We start from the raw sequence: 15,500 nt of genomic DNA on the forward strand, positions 1-15,500 counted from the left end.
CAGCCTGCCAGGAGTGTAAAATAAGCTGCAGCATACTGCTCTCAGTCACTCTCACCACCGATACTCAGGTCTTCTCCAGCGCCTGCGATTACTTACCCCGATGATACGCCCTCCCTGTTTCGCAGGTGATGTTCGGAATCCTCAGTGATCGGCTGCAGTGGGTTGCAAACGTCATCAGCGGAGATCGGTCAGTGCATCATTAGGGTGAGTAAACACAGGTACCTGGCTGGAGCACGGATGGTGGAGAAATGGAGTGGATGCTGCATCCCGAAACACGTTTTGGGGCATGTGCCACTGGAGGTTACCTAATCATACAGCTTAGAGGTAATATGCAACGCGGACTTAAAGGACAACTCCAGGCAGGATTTTATGTAAAGGTGATGGGGAGGCTGAAAGCAATAACATGCTGTGACCTCCACAGAATACTGCCGCTCCGGTCCTCCGGGTCCTTGGCCGCTTCCTAGTTAGAGAGGGGACCCGGGTTGTGACGTGTCATGGCCACTTAGCAGCCAAGGTGGAACCTCGTTACGGCCACAGACTGGTGTGGGACTGGCTGACACGTCACGTCCCCTTTGTAGCCAGAAAGCGGCCAGGGCCCAGGTATTGCACGTCCCTGTTCTGTGCAGAACACGGAACGTGTGAATGAGGCCCAATAATTTTTAGACCCTTAGAGGAAGATTTATCAAACATGGTGTAAAGTGAGACTGGCTCAGTCACCCCCGGCAACCAATCAGATTCCACCTTCCATTCCTCACAGACTCTTTGGAAAATAAAAGGTGGAATCTGATTGGTCGCTAGGGGCAACTGAGCCAGTGTCACTTTACACCATGTTTGATAAATCTCCCTCTTAGTTTCTAATTGTACCGGACATATCTTGTACTCAGGTCATCCAGTGGCCAGTTTTTCCGGTTAATTTGGTTTTAATCCTCAAATACTAATCACTAACAAATCTGATGATTTTCCTCAGTATTAAAAGTGTGTTTTACCTTTACTTTAGGGGAGAGGTCACAAATGTTTATTTTCTGTCACTTCAAGAAAAATAGTGATCAATTCTTTGTGCGGATGGTGGTGTGCGCGCGTGAGAAAACCTAGTGAACCGGAGTCCGCGGCGTGATAATCCGGCAGACGCGGCTGGTTTGGTAGGGGAGCTGCAATAAAAATGTATAGGGTGCAGCTAAGAGCAAAATTTTCTGCTGACTGGTTCCCTTTATTAACCTTCTCAAGTTAGAGATGTTTTTATGTAAAAGGAGTAAAAATGCACAAAATAACTTGACAAATCAAGCATAAGTTGCAAAAAAAAAAAAAAAAAAAAAGCACTCTAACACCTCAATTCACACTATGCATGTTTGCACGCTGTCCTCCTACACACGCACCTAAAAGCCGCACTTTCCAGGGATCTGGGACATAGATCCCAAATCCTCAGGCACAGGACTCCTCCGCCTATAGACCAATCACTACAAACATCTCTCCGGGGGTCAGCTCGCCCCGACGTACAAATAAAACCGCTTACATACAAATTAAAAAGAGATTACAGAATAACTTAGAATGATAACAAAATAAAAATCTGTTTATAAGAGGAGAATCAATGGTTCAAAAACAGCTATTAAAACAAAAAAGTGGTTAAACCCGGCATGTAAGACATAATAGGAGTATAAAAAGCCGATCTGATGATTCACACGACCGTGCCTCCGCTAGCCCTATTTCTAACCAATCTAATAAGTGACTTCTGTTCAAGGTACAACGTTCTCATGTTGCCAGGCAACTCCGGCTGGACAAAGCTAGTTAGTCACATACACATAAAATGTTCTTTACTTCAGAAAACAGAAAAAATCTTCACATACTGCTCGAAATTTTTCTTCTTTTATTGCATCAATAGCAATAAATTCCCAATGTTCAACAGCCGCCACCCAACCATACAGCGGGTTTCTAGTTTTTGGTTAATAAAGCTTAGGAGTTTATTGTGACTTTGATATAGATAGCCAATCCATTAACATTCAAATATTTTTGTTCTATGAGAATTGGAACGAACTGCAATACCCGACACAGCCACAGCAAAGTGTACGGCGCTGTGCCATGTAAATGGAGAGATCACAGAGACGTTAGTGTGAGGATTGCTATTCTAGAATATAGTATACGGCCAACAATAAGCAAACAATTTGGATAGAAGGTAGGGAGAGGGTTTACCTGCCTAATGTAGATGTGCACTTCCATCCCCCTTATCCTACTATAAAAAAACAGGTGTTTTCTGCAACTAGGTTTTCTAGTTTTGTTATAGTCTGCTTTATGTTGTCTATTGATTGGTGCATTTACTAAAGGCTGCCTTCAGCAGTCTGTAGCAATGAACTGCCGCACTGAACCCTATGAGCAATAGATCTACTGCATTGATCCCTATGAGCAATATATGTACTGCATTGATCACTATGAGCAAAATATGTACTGCATTGATCACTATGAGCAATTAATGTACTGCTCTTAGAAGTCTCCTAGAAGGACTATAAAATTGTGTAAAAAAATTAAAATATATCAAGACACGTTAAAGTTTAAGTGCCCCCCCCTTTTTCATTTTTTCATATAAAAAGGTAATAAATTTAGTGGCTGAACTATTAAATTATCACAGTCCTAATTGACGTAAGCGTAGGAGACTGCCAAAGTGCAAAAATTGCTGATATTTGTTTACAGCCCAGAATTTTTTTTTTTATTTAAAAAAAAAAAAAAAAAAAAAAAAAAAAAAAAAAGTGATCAAATTTGCATATAAGCAAGTGTGGTACCGATAAAAACTACAGATCATGTTGCCCACACATCATGTTGTACAGGAGACGCAGAGGAGGATGGTATGTCTCTTATAGCGTGTCCCTCATAGCGTGTCCCTTATAGTATGTCAGAGTTCCTCCTCAGTGTCTCCTTAACAATAGTGACATATCAGCAGGTTAGATTCCGCTCACCTTATGATAATTCCACAAAAAAAAACAAAAAAAAAAAAACACACACACAAATAATATTGCCAACTTCATCTGCAATTCCTTTTCTATCCCAGCCTATGTCTGCATGTACCCGGCACACAATGCCAGAAGGGGCCCATGAGGAATATCACAGAGAGATGATCTTACATGTATATAAAGCGGTTGTCATTCCCTCTAGGTTATCTGTAGTCACCATTCTCCTGTATTGGGTGCGGGGTGCTCCCTGTATTACACTACTGTAGCACATCCATGGCTTCATCTGCTCCTCTCAGAACAAGCAGTTCTTTTGAAGCCGTCCTCCTGTGCCAGCCATTCCCCTGGGACGGAAGAGTTACGCACATTGGAGCAGCGAACGCCATCAGCACAAAGTATGTGAATGAATTTCAGATAAAAGCCGAGCAAACGTGTATAATAAACAGAGCAAAAGCGGGCAAGATGGCTGGGGACGTCATTCCTGGGATCGAGGCTTTGCTTCTGGATGGTACCCGGCCCACAAACCAATGGGATATAACACTGTACATAGCACTTTCCATACACCGTCATCAATTCTTTTAATCTGGAGATCTAATAGTTACTGGATTATCAGACGTTCGGGATTATTGGTCAGTTATAAGCAGTAATGCACCATAGGATTTCCTAACAGCTTCCCCTGTGGGTGTTTCTCTCGTCTGGACACATTGCACACTATACGCTTGTGTTATTACCACATTTTCTAGATAATTTGTGGACAGACTTTTTTTACTGACTTCTCAGTTTTGAATGTTTTTTTTTTTTATACCTCTGCTCATAGCATCTCCAACATGGCAGCAGGAGAGGACCAGCTCGGCCAAACTGGCTCGTTCATTGGTGCTATGGGGGGGGGGGGGGGGGGGGGCAGTGCTCCTAACAGTAGCAACAATACAGAAAACTGTGCCCAGGTCTATAGTAAGATATGGGTGATACTGGGGTCTAGTCTGGGACTTGGTTGGAAAGATTTGGGGGGTACCATGGTACCATGGGCCGGGCCTATGGAATCTGTCCATCTGCTGCTGGTAATAAGTGTAGGTGGTACATACCGTCCCCTCCTTCAGGCTGGCCTCCTCTATAGGGGTTATATTTTGGCTTTGGGGCAACCACCGGGGCAAACTTCTTAGGTGCTTGCTGAGTGGACACAGAAATGCTCGGGGACCCAAACCCCTGCGTTGTTTCCATTCTGGCCGTCACATGTCCAAGGCCGTCGCCCGAGCTCTTTGGCGGAAGCCAAGACGGATGAGACATTGTTTCTACCTGGGAGGGGAAAAAAAAAAAAAAAAAAAAAGGATTAACAATCAGAACAACATTTTGGGGATAAAACTATAAGAAGCTGTAAGGGGGTGCAGAGGTTGCGGCTACACCTGAGGTCTATATTGGGGGTGAGGGGGGGCTGGTAAGATGTGCACGTCCCTCAAATCCTGGACGTCTGATCTCTGGAACGTCCACCAATCATAAGAAAGAACAGGAGGCAGCACTAGATCAACCACCTGCTGTACCGAAATAAAATTTAGTGTGGGATACAAGTTTTTTGGTTTTGTTTAATGACAGGTAACACTTCAAGGGATTCTTACTATTCAGTCTAGAGGTCGGCTTAGGCTGGGTTCACACTGCGGTTTTAGCATACGTTTAACGGGTCAGTTTTTTTTAACGGACAAAAAAAAAAAAAAAAAAAGAAGTGTCAGCAACGTTTGTGTCCATCAAAAAAAAAAAAAAAAAAACCTGATCAGTTTTCATCCGTTTTTTATATAATGGAAGTCAATGGAAAAACGGATGCACACAAATGCATCCATTTTTCAAAAAACGGCTGAAAAAAAAAAAACAAGATTGCAAAAATGCAGTGTGAACCCAGCCTTATATACGGCAGAAATGCTGTGGATTTACCCAATCCACAATTGAAGACAGTACTAGGCATGTGGATGGGATTCTACAAATATCAGGTGCATGCTGCCGACTTTTTCCAAGTTGAAAACATTTGTTGCAGATTTTCCCCTCTCAATTCAACAGGGATGAAATCCACTTTAAGGCTATGTTCACACATAGTATTTCCATAAGTCTTTTTTTTTTAAACCAAAACCAGGAGTGGAACAGACAGAGCAAAATTATAATGGAAAGATTTGCACAGTTTGTGTTTTCATTACACTCCTGGTTTTGGTTCAAAACACTGACGGAAATATGATGTGTGAACAGAGCCTAAGATCCTACATGCACATTGCGTTGCAGATTCAGGCTTTTCCAGGCGTTTCATCAAGGACCACAGCAAAGTCGGCAGTAGATCTGTGATGAAAGAGCGCCCAAAACATCTGGCAGTTTACTCAGTCAGAAAAACTATTGGATCCCAACCAGGAAATATGTGTATATGCAAAATGTAAGTATGAAACAGAAACTATTATAATTGGCAATTAGGAAAGAAACATTGGTTTTCTCACAGTTGGTTTAGGATCAAGGGACCGTTAATAAACAATAAAAAAAAAAAAAAAAATTCAAATTTAAAATAAAAAAATATTAGTAAAAAATAAAATAAAAAAGTGTTTAATAAGGGTCTGAACTGTAATGATTAAAAGCCAGGAGGTGGTTACACAACTACAAGAGGACAAAACATAGTAAAACCCTGAATATTTCACCCCAGTAGCAATAGCTTATTCATAGCTCATTGAACAATTAGGCGCCATCATCAAGTATAACCCGTTATTGGCCAATTAAACAGTTTGCTTGGGACTAAAAAGCTAGATTTTTTTTTTTTTTACATAAAAATGGCACCAAGATGTGTCTGGTATAGCAGTATACTTTTTTTTTTTTTTTTTGCAAAACCTCTTTAGTGGCTAAAAAAAAAAAAAAAGGCAAAAATGACCCTATGGCTATATCCAACCTAAATGTATGTGGGAGACAACACAATACAGCTGTATAAGCAACATGAAACAAATACAAAATCAGTATAGTTGGCAAACTGGGACCTAAATGCACGAAAGGAAAACTAATAAACAGGATATTTAACAAACAAATGACAGTCTGAGGTGTATGTGTTATATGAGACGTGTATATTATATGTTATATGAGATGTATACATGCTATATGCGGCGTATGTTATGTCATACAGTCTTCGCTCCAGTCTCAGGAGAGGATTTACAGCCACATTTAAAATCTAAAATCTTGAAAATCTCGTTTCCACATTTTATAGTGTAAAACCGAGAGCCCTTAATCTACGGTCTACCTGTCTGCTGTTACCGATATCCGGTCACGTCTCCGGCATCAGGCAGTAATAATTGTTCCTCTCGGCAGCTCATTGCTGATTACGACATTTTCTGCTGCCTGCCGTTTGATTACAAGTGATACCGTTCAATTACACCGCGCACCCAAAACCTTAATCAGCAACCTGACTAAATTCTTCTATAGGGAAAGATTTTTTTTTTTTTTTTGTACATTCTTAAACTCCAACATTTTTCCCAGGATAGACATTAAAGGGGTAGTTCACCAAAAAAGGGTTTCTTTTAAATCAACTGGTTGGGGCCACTTCAAAAAGGTAGGGAGAGGGTTTACCTGCCTAATGTAGATGGGCACTTCCCTTCCGCTTATCCTACTATACAAACCAGGTGTTTTCTTTACAGAGTTTTTTGTTTTTTTTTAAATAGTATTAAAGGGTTGTTCACCAAAAGTTTTTTTTCTTTAAAATCAATTGGCACCAGAAAGTGCCAGAGATTTGTAATTTACTTCTGTTGAAAAAAATATAGTCTTTCAGGACTTATCAGCTGCTGTATGTCCTGCAGGAAGTAGTGTATTCTTTCCAGTATAGAGAGCAGGAGAGGTTTACTATGTGGATTTGCTGATAGTCTGGAAGTTTCTGACATGTGTTCACACCTGTACTGATCGGGAGAATGAGCTGGGAGACGTCCGCTGCAAGGCGTCCACTTTTCCGCAGCCTCTGTTAGTCCTGCAGAGCCCCTTTCATCTGTAATCCAGTCTGTGATACAGAGGAGGCTGCTGAAAAGTTTACTCTACAGACCAGGACAAGTGTTGGCCAGTGATTGGCCTGTCAGTTCAGAGAGCGGCTCTGTGGGACTCATGGCAGCTGCGGGACCGGGCAGTAGCCAGGAAGACACCGGGGAGCGGGCAGTAGCCAGGAAGACACCGGGAAGCTGGCAGTAGCCAGGAAGACACCGGGAAGCTGGCAGTAGCCAGGAAGACACCGGGGGAACGGGCAGTAGCCAAGACTACACTGGGCAGAAGACGGGAAGACACGGGGGAAGGGAGCAGCAGTCAGGAGGAGCGGGCAGTAGCCAGGAAGATACTGGGCAGAAGCCGGAAAGACACCAGGGAGTGGGCAGAAGCCAGGAAGACACGGGGAAGTAGGCAGCAGCCAGGAGGATACCGGGGAGCGGGCAGCAGCACCACTGAGCATAGGCAGGTATATATGAAATTTTTCTTTCTTTTTTTTTTTTTTACATGACCATCAGCCGTGCTATTACATGTAGCAAAGAAACGTTCAGCCGACGATCGCTGTCATAGGTTCATCAATGTCCTTATTACACGTAAAAATGATCTGCCAAAATTGGCCTGATTCGTGTAATAGCGCCCTTAGAATCAAAATTGCAAGATTTTAGAATTTTATATTAAACATCATAAAATGGAAAATTTGAAGAAAAAAAAAATTTGCATCAAAACCTCCAAACATATATAAAATTCAATAGAGAAACTTAAAAGGTTAGGCAATTTTCTGGCGACAGACTCCTTTTCATGAAACGTGTGCACAACACCAGCGTTCTGCCTCACAGATTCTCATATATCATCTCATTTCAACATACTGCTGTTTTTGAAAGTTATCACATTTTATTTTTGAATTTCTAAAGGCTCATTATGGAAAAGGTAACAGCTTCAGCATATGCTCCGAAAGATTCCCCAATGAGCCGTGATTCACTTATTCAGCGTGCTCATAGCTTCTGCCTGTTTGCTTCGAAAAGATGTTTTTTTTCCTCCAAGACGTCACATATTATGAACCTTGCTAAATGTGTGAAAAAAAAAAAGCTACCAGAACTAAAGCAGATAGATTTTCCAAAAGAAAAGAAGAGGGTGTTAAAAAGTGTAAAAATAAAGTTTAAAACTAGATATTAAATGTAAAAAAGGAATAAAAACTAAGAGCTCCTTCTCCATGTAGTGCTCAGTCTTTCTATCCTGTTTATCTCCGATGACAATAGATAGACGGACGCGGTACTACCGAGTAGGCTGCCCCTAAATGAATACAGCTCTGAAGATATCGGGTTTACAAATTAAAAAACTTTTAAGTGTTGCTCACGTTTCCTGAATAGGAAGGAGACAGGTCTGCAGTAATGTAATTCATTGTCCGTATATAAAAAGGTGTTTAATTAGGGACAGGTATATAGCTTACGATGAAGAGAATGGAGGCAGCCAGCCATACACCTGTCTGTAAAGGAAACTGTGGAAGGGAGACACCATACCGTACTTCTATTACCACGTGCGGCACTATAAGATGATTCGGGCCCTTCAGAAGGCAGGAGAGGCAATTAAAAGCTATAGCATCCATGCAATTAAATTCCAATGAGAAATCTTCTCTTAAAGTGAACGTACCAGCAGGTACATCGCTTTAAGATCTTTACATCAATAGACTGGAGCCGTTGCAGGGAAGCCGATGCCGCGGTCCCTTTTGAACCCGGTGGTCTAATCCTGGTCACCGGCCCAAAGCACTGGAGGCAGGCCCACCCGCAGTGTGACGTTCTGCCCTCCCCTCAGTGACGCGACTCCATTAGAAACAATGGGGCCTCGTCACAGAGGGGAAGGGTTTCGTCCCACTTGGCTCACCTTCAGTGCTCCAGTGGAAGGAAGAAAAAAAAAAAAAAAAAGTCCAACCTGAGACCCTTTATTAGAATATTTATTTTCTGGGTAAATAAAAACTTTTAATTTCATACTCCGACACTAGTTTCTTTAGTGTCTAGGTTTATTTTTGAACCATACAATTCCCATCCATTAGTAATACTACTGCTAAGGGTGAGCAAAGTAATGAAATCCCAAAGATCATGGTAGAAGGGTGGAGTACACGGCTATGAATAACCAGTCTCTGTAAACCCTCTTAAAAGTAATCTTGTAATTGTTTGACCATGTTTTCGGTTCCCTCGTGGCTCATGTACAAAGGCCGGCCTGGGATGATGAACGGTAAAAGGAACACAAAGTCGCCTTTACCAGAAGAGACAGAACTGGTGGGCAAAAGAACTCTGAAAACAGCAATTTGTGGAGCTAAATACGGCAAAGTCCACAGTCAGCCGCGGATCCCCGCCAAAGCGACACCAAAACCCTCCAATTGTTTATTTTTTTTTTCACATTTTGCATTTGACAAACACATAGTTGTACAAAGTGCCAGAAGTGAGGCTCCTCGGCTGCCAACGGAGGCCGGGCCAGAAGACTCTGCCAAACTGTTTTATAGCCCGGATTACCAGCTAGCCTTATTTTTCAGAGATTCTCTGCTAAACTGGAAAATATATCGGGATGAGAAAGAAGAAAACAGACATTTTACTGAGGCATCTTCGGTGACATGAGCCACACACCCTTCCCAAATAACACAGAAAAAAACGAAGCAATAAAATGTGGTCAAGTAGCAAGGTTCGGACCTGAAGACATTTCAGTTTCAAGTAACATTATGTAACATTATGACTATTCAGGACTGCTGGCGTAAGCGACGGCCAGACCGAAGCAGTTCATACAGAAGGCTTTTCACAGCTCGGGTAACGAATAACATATATGTGGAAATCGGTCTCCATAAAACTACAATTGGGTAGTAGTATTGTACAGGAACATGGGTGAGAAAACACACAAAGAAATTGGTTCTGTGTTTCAACACTGTGGTCACCGCATGCAGCCGCAATCACACCCCCATGTGATCACCAATAGCCACTCAATGTTATCTTATCGAATGAAGAGGGCATGATATAAAAGTAACGGACCAGTAAGCTACAGCTTCCTGGTTGGAGAGGGGACCAGAGTTGTGGTGTGTCAGGGCCAGTCAGTGTCCGAGGAGCGGCCCAGTTACGGCCGCTGACTGGCTTAGTGGGGCTGACACGTCACAACTCGGGTCCCAACTCTGACCAGGAAGCAGCTGGGGATCCGGGGACCGGAGTAGCTGTACACTGCATCAGCGCTGAAGCCGGGAGGCGACAGCATGTTATTTCTTTCAGCCTCCCCCTCCCTGTCACTTTAACAAAAATTAATATATAACTCACCCTGCCTGGAGTTGTCTTTTAATATTCTAAAGCAAATGGTTGGGGCACCAGTGGTATTACATAAGATTAAAATATATGAGAGAAACAGATTGCTTATCTCAGGTAGACCAAGAGGACACTGCCGGCTGCTGGTTAAAGCGCTCAATGCAGTGACATCCTAGGTGCATTGCTCCCTGGGAAACATAAATAGGCCCCTTCCTGGAGGGATACCTGGCTAGCCCTGTGTTTCGAGACTCTTAAATGAGGCTCCACTGACTTTCACATAGGAATAAACAAAACACAAAAGATTACAGCTAAAAAATCATTGTTATAACAAGTATGAGAAAATTATTGTCCTTACCTCTGAGGAGGAACACTCTTCCTGATCTTCCTAACAGACGTGCCGGTTCCACTTGGGAAAAATAAATCAAAGTCTGCGAGGAAAAACAAATGGTCTGTTAGAAACTGCACACAAGATATACACAGCATACCATGACGATGGAGTACCCCACTATCCTGGAGCCTAGGGGATTACATGTATAATAATAATAAGGAGACTGAGACCATTACCAGTGGCATAGCTACAATAGAGGCAGGGTAGGCAGTTGCTATGGGGCCCGTGCAAGAGGGGGGGGGACCTCAGGGGAAAAGGTAAGAGCTGTGGCCTTCTGCTTAACCCCCTAGGTAATACAGTGTGTAAGTGACCCAGTGTTTACTTGCATGCTGCAACACAAAAAAGGGGTTAAAAAGCAGACATCTCTGCTTCACTGCTCTGATAATCTCTGAACTCTGTTCTCCAGCTGCATCAAGTAGGAAAAGGAAAATGTGCAGAGGTCTGGGCTATCAGTGCACCAGCAGTAAAGCAGAAAATATTATAATATATTTACACACACACGTGTGTGTGTATATATATATATATATATATATATATATATATATATATATATATATATATATATATATATAATATATATATATATATATATATATATATATATATATATATATATATACACACACACACACACACCCCCAACATGTAAATGTGACCTAAGCTATCCAGACCATGTTATAAAGCAGGTGATATATACAGTATCTATTGATTTATATCTTATAATATAAAAATATATCTTTATATATGAAAAGATTCAGTATACCTTGTAATTTATTGATTGAAATCTCTGATGTTTCCATGCTAAAGAGTCCAGTCCATTGAGTGACTCCACCCACTGGACTCCTTACCACAGAATGAGCAGCGATTTCAATTAACATGTTACAAGTTATACTGAATCTTTTCCCACAAACATATATATCAACCTTCTCAGCTCTTCCTGCTCTATAACATGGCGACAATAAATTTGACAGCATTGTCTTAGTGACGGGCTCCCTGGACCAGGGAGGAAGCAGAGCGCAGAAGACGACCTGGAACATGGAGAGGTAATGCTAACTGTTTGGGCAAAGGCTGCACAGACATCACTAACACACGAGAGCAGATCTAGCTAACATAGGGCCCAAGTTCCTATCTGAGGATGCCAGACACTCTGTAAGGTTCTAGTGATGGGGGTCCATTGTGCTGGGAATATTCCCACTACAGAATCTTTACAGGTTAGAGCAAAAACCACACATTAACCAACACTACGAGGAGTAGAAAATTCTCCCGAAAAGAGACACAAATGATTTTTTTTTTGCAATGTACACATTGTGAAATATGGGACAGTAGTATCTCCTCCACCGCAGAACAAAACTGAGGGTAACCCGCCCAGTCTTACAAAACACATTAAACAAAAGAAACAAACAAACACAAAAATGTCACAAAAAGGACAAACATGTGCCGTCATGATGAAGAAAAAAGTGAACTGCACAAAAAGTACCATCTACCTAAATAAAAAAGAAAAACCGTCCTTATAAAAAACGGCAATATTCTGAAAACAAGTGCTGCTCAGATAGGATTTTGATCTTCAATAAAAAAAATAAAAAAAAATTCAATTATAGCTGCAGATCTATGTTTGAGTACAAGAGCAATTGAACTCCATGTACTTGTTACATTTCTAAATATAAGCCGGTTGGCATGACAACAAAGATTGATGGATCTCTTAAAGTACTGTATATTTAATTGTCAGCATTTCACAAGGAGTCACAGAAATGCTGTGTGAAAGGTCCAGTCGTCATGGATACTGGAGGCTATTTAAAAAAAAAAAATACAAAAGTAGAAAACAAAAGAGAACACAAATACGCAAATAATGGTGCAGTTTGGGAAAGAAAATTGCTAGCTTAAAAATAACAATTTGCATCACAGGCTGGAGTCTCGGCAACCAAAAAAAAAAAAAAAAAAACTGAAAAAGCTCTTTAAAAATCATAAGCAGAAATACACAAGTTTTAAACATAGCCGTCTATAGTGAATATCATATCGCATCATGCGTACTGAATTAAAGGGGCTCGCCATTAAGTAAAATAGTGCCTCTTTTTTTCGATATTGCACGGTGATAAAGTAACTTGTCCGCTGTCGTCTTTTGTTGAGACATCCACACACGCCACTCAAATCCTGCACCATATGTCATACATCAAAAAACAGACCCCCCCCCCCCCCCCCCCCCCCCCCAAAAAAAAAAAAAAGTTTGTGGAAAAATGGAAACTTCCATCTGCCTGGAAAACCTGGCTACAGCCATAGGTCTCACTAGGGATGCACTAATGTTTTCCAGGTAGCTCTAGGGCTGCATCTGCCTTCCCCAGCGGGATTTAAATGCCAAGTGGTTGGGTTTGCTCAAACTTACTGCGAGTCGCTCATCTCTGAGTGCTGAGTTTTTGGCAGGCCATGTTGCCTTTCCACTAAGCTGTGCCCCAATTGCCAAAAGAATACAGTATGCAACTTGGGGCGAGGCACAAGTGTCTGAAACGCATAATAAATGTGGCACAATACAGTTTCTTGGTGCAAAATTCATACATGTGCAATGATTAAAGAAAGCTGGAGGATTTTATTCAGTATAAGAGTGCGTTCACACTACTGAATCAGGGCGTGCCACTTGCGTGAAACGTGCCACTTGCCCACGCACATCTCAATTCATGTCATGTCAATTTTTTGGGCAAACTGTGAAATCCACCTGTGCATAGAAAGGAGTCTCCATCTGTACACGAGGGCGAGCAGCGGAATCTGCGGCAGGTCATCCGCCCGGATTCCATTGTGAAAACGCACCCTTACAGGGAGAGAGGGGATTGCGGTGCAGTCCTAGGGACCAAACAATCTATACCTCGCCAATTTGACACAGGGCTGCAAGTCTAAAAGTTAAAAAGTCATTGTCCTAAAAGACAACTTTTAGACTTGCAGCCCTGTGTCAAATTGGCGAGGCATAGATTGTTTGGTCTCTAGGACTGCACCGCACCCCCCCCCCCTTTACCCACCATGGTCCCTCCTCCCTGCCCTCTTTGTCATTAAGAATGCCCCTAGAACAATTTCTTCTATTCATCACCTGTGTGAACACTGCACATTAGCTGGATCGTTAAGGCACCTGTGCAGTGTTCAGACAAGTGATGAATAGGAATAATCCTGCCCGGGGGCATTCCTAGTGATGAGGAGGGACGGAGAGGCGGTGCAGGCCTAGGACACACACACTCTAGACCACGCCAGTTTGACATGGGGCTGCAAGTGTAAAAGTTGTTTGCATCACCTGCCGAACGGACCCCAGGAGAGATCTTGGATTAAAAGCAGCTATCCGAAGGTACAAGCGTTTTTTTTTTTTTTTTTTTTTTTTTGGGGGGGGGGGGGTTAGATTACTACTATGTGTGCGGTACCATAGATGTATAATACTTTGTATGTGGCATTATATAGAGTAATCACCCAGCCCAAGGCCGGGAGACTTCAGTCAAAATTAAATTCCCACTGAAGTCCTGCTCCTACAAGTGGGAGTTGGTTCATTGATTATCTCGACTCAGTCTTCTAGTCTTGTGAATTTCCCCGTTATACGGCCGTGATGCCCTGGAAACAGGTTCTAGACCAATTATATTTCGGTGGAGCATTCCTACTAAACAATTTAACATGTTGGGTTACATAATTATTATATAATATGTAAATGTTTTTCCCATGTACTCCGTGAACACCAGCCAACACTTGGCTCTGCTGTCTCTCAAAATAACCGCGGTATGACCGAGCCCTGTCCAACCAGTCAGGGCTGCCAGTAATGAACTATTTATAAGTCAGGAGCAAAGCTTACTATATTATAGGTTTCTTACATGCACAAATATAGTAAATTATATTTTACATTCCATCACCAACTTCATCCTCATCCCAGATTTGTTCCTCAAACTCCAGCAGGGGCTGCCGATTTCCTACAACTCCCATAGTACAGCATGTTTCATAATTCTTAATCCTCTAGACACCCGCCCCATCTCTATCCCACCCCTTCGACACACCCACCCCATCTTTATGCCGCCCCTCCACACAGCCGCCCCATCTCTATGCCACCCTTCCACACAACCCCTCTACACACCCACCCCATCTCTATGCCGCCCCTCCACACACCCGCCCCATCTCTATGCCGCCCCTCCACACACCCGCCCCATCTCTATGCCGCCCCTCCACACACCCGCCCCATCTCTATGCCGCCCCTCCACACACCCGCCCCATCTCTATGCCGCCCCTCCACACACCCGCCCCATCTCTATGCCGCCCCTCCACACACCCGCCCCATCTCTATGCCGCCCCTCCACACACACCCGCCCCATCTCTATGCCGCCCCTCCACACACACCCGCCCCATCTCTATGCCGCCCCTCCACACCCGCCCCATCTCTATCCTGCCCCTCTACACACCCGCCCCATCTCTATCCCGCCCCCCCACACACCCGCCCCATCTCTATCATGCCCTTCTACACACCCACCCCATCACAAACCCGCCCCTCTACACACCCGCCCCATCTCTATCCCGCCCCTGCATACACCCACCCCATCTCTATCCCGCCCCTGCATACACCCACCCCATCTCTATCCCGCCCCTGCATACACCCACCCCATCTCTATCCCGCCCCTCTTGCTATAATAAACACTCCCCCTATCTCACAATGCCCACCCTTCAGCCTATTACACAGAGCAACGGCCAGCAGACCAGCAATATCTTGATTGCATTATTTATCACATTGAAAGACAATGATCAGCAGACATCACGCATGTCGGCTGATGGTTTTCTTTTAACACTACGTATTACACAAAGCAATTATTGGCCGCAACGGACGATAATTGGTCAAACACATCCAATAATCACTTGATGTAATAGGGCCTCAAGTCTAAAACAGCTTTAAAAAAATAAAAAAAGTACAAATCTTTCATTTATAATTTTTCT

The 15,500-nt window shown here is 42.9% G+C and overlaps 1 protein-coding gene across 2 annotated transcripts in view; it reads right to left on the minus strand.

Annotated features, from left to right (window-relative positions):
* Nucleotides 1–15,500, minus strand: part of LPP (LIM domain containing preferred translocation partner in lipoma) — a 167,116-nt gene that overhangs the window by 105,277 nt on the left and 46,339 nt on the right. For both annotated transcript variants that reach the window (XM_069974422.1, XM_069974423.1), the window contains 2 exons: nt 10,533–10,605; nt 4,016–4,226 (listed from right to left, as the gene is read on the minus strand). In XM_069974422.1, coding sequence (XP_069830523.1) covers nt 4,016–4,217 — 202 coding nt within the window. In that variant the 5' untranslated portion in view covers nt 4,218–4,226; nt 10,533–10,605. The remainder of the gene's footprint in view (nt 1–4,015; nt 4,227–10,532; nt 10,606–15,500) is intronic.

This window comes from Dendropsophus ebraccatus, chromosome 6 (assembly GCF_027789765.1).
Source record: "Dendropsophus ebraccatus isolate aDenEbr1 chromosome 6, aDenEbr1.pat, whole genome shotgun sequence".
NCBI lineage: Eukaryota > Metazoa > Chordata > Amphibia > Anura > Hylidae > Dendropsophus > Dendropsophus ebraccatus.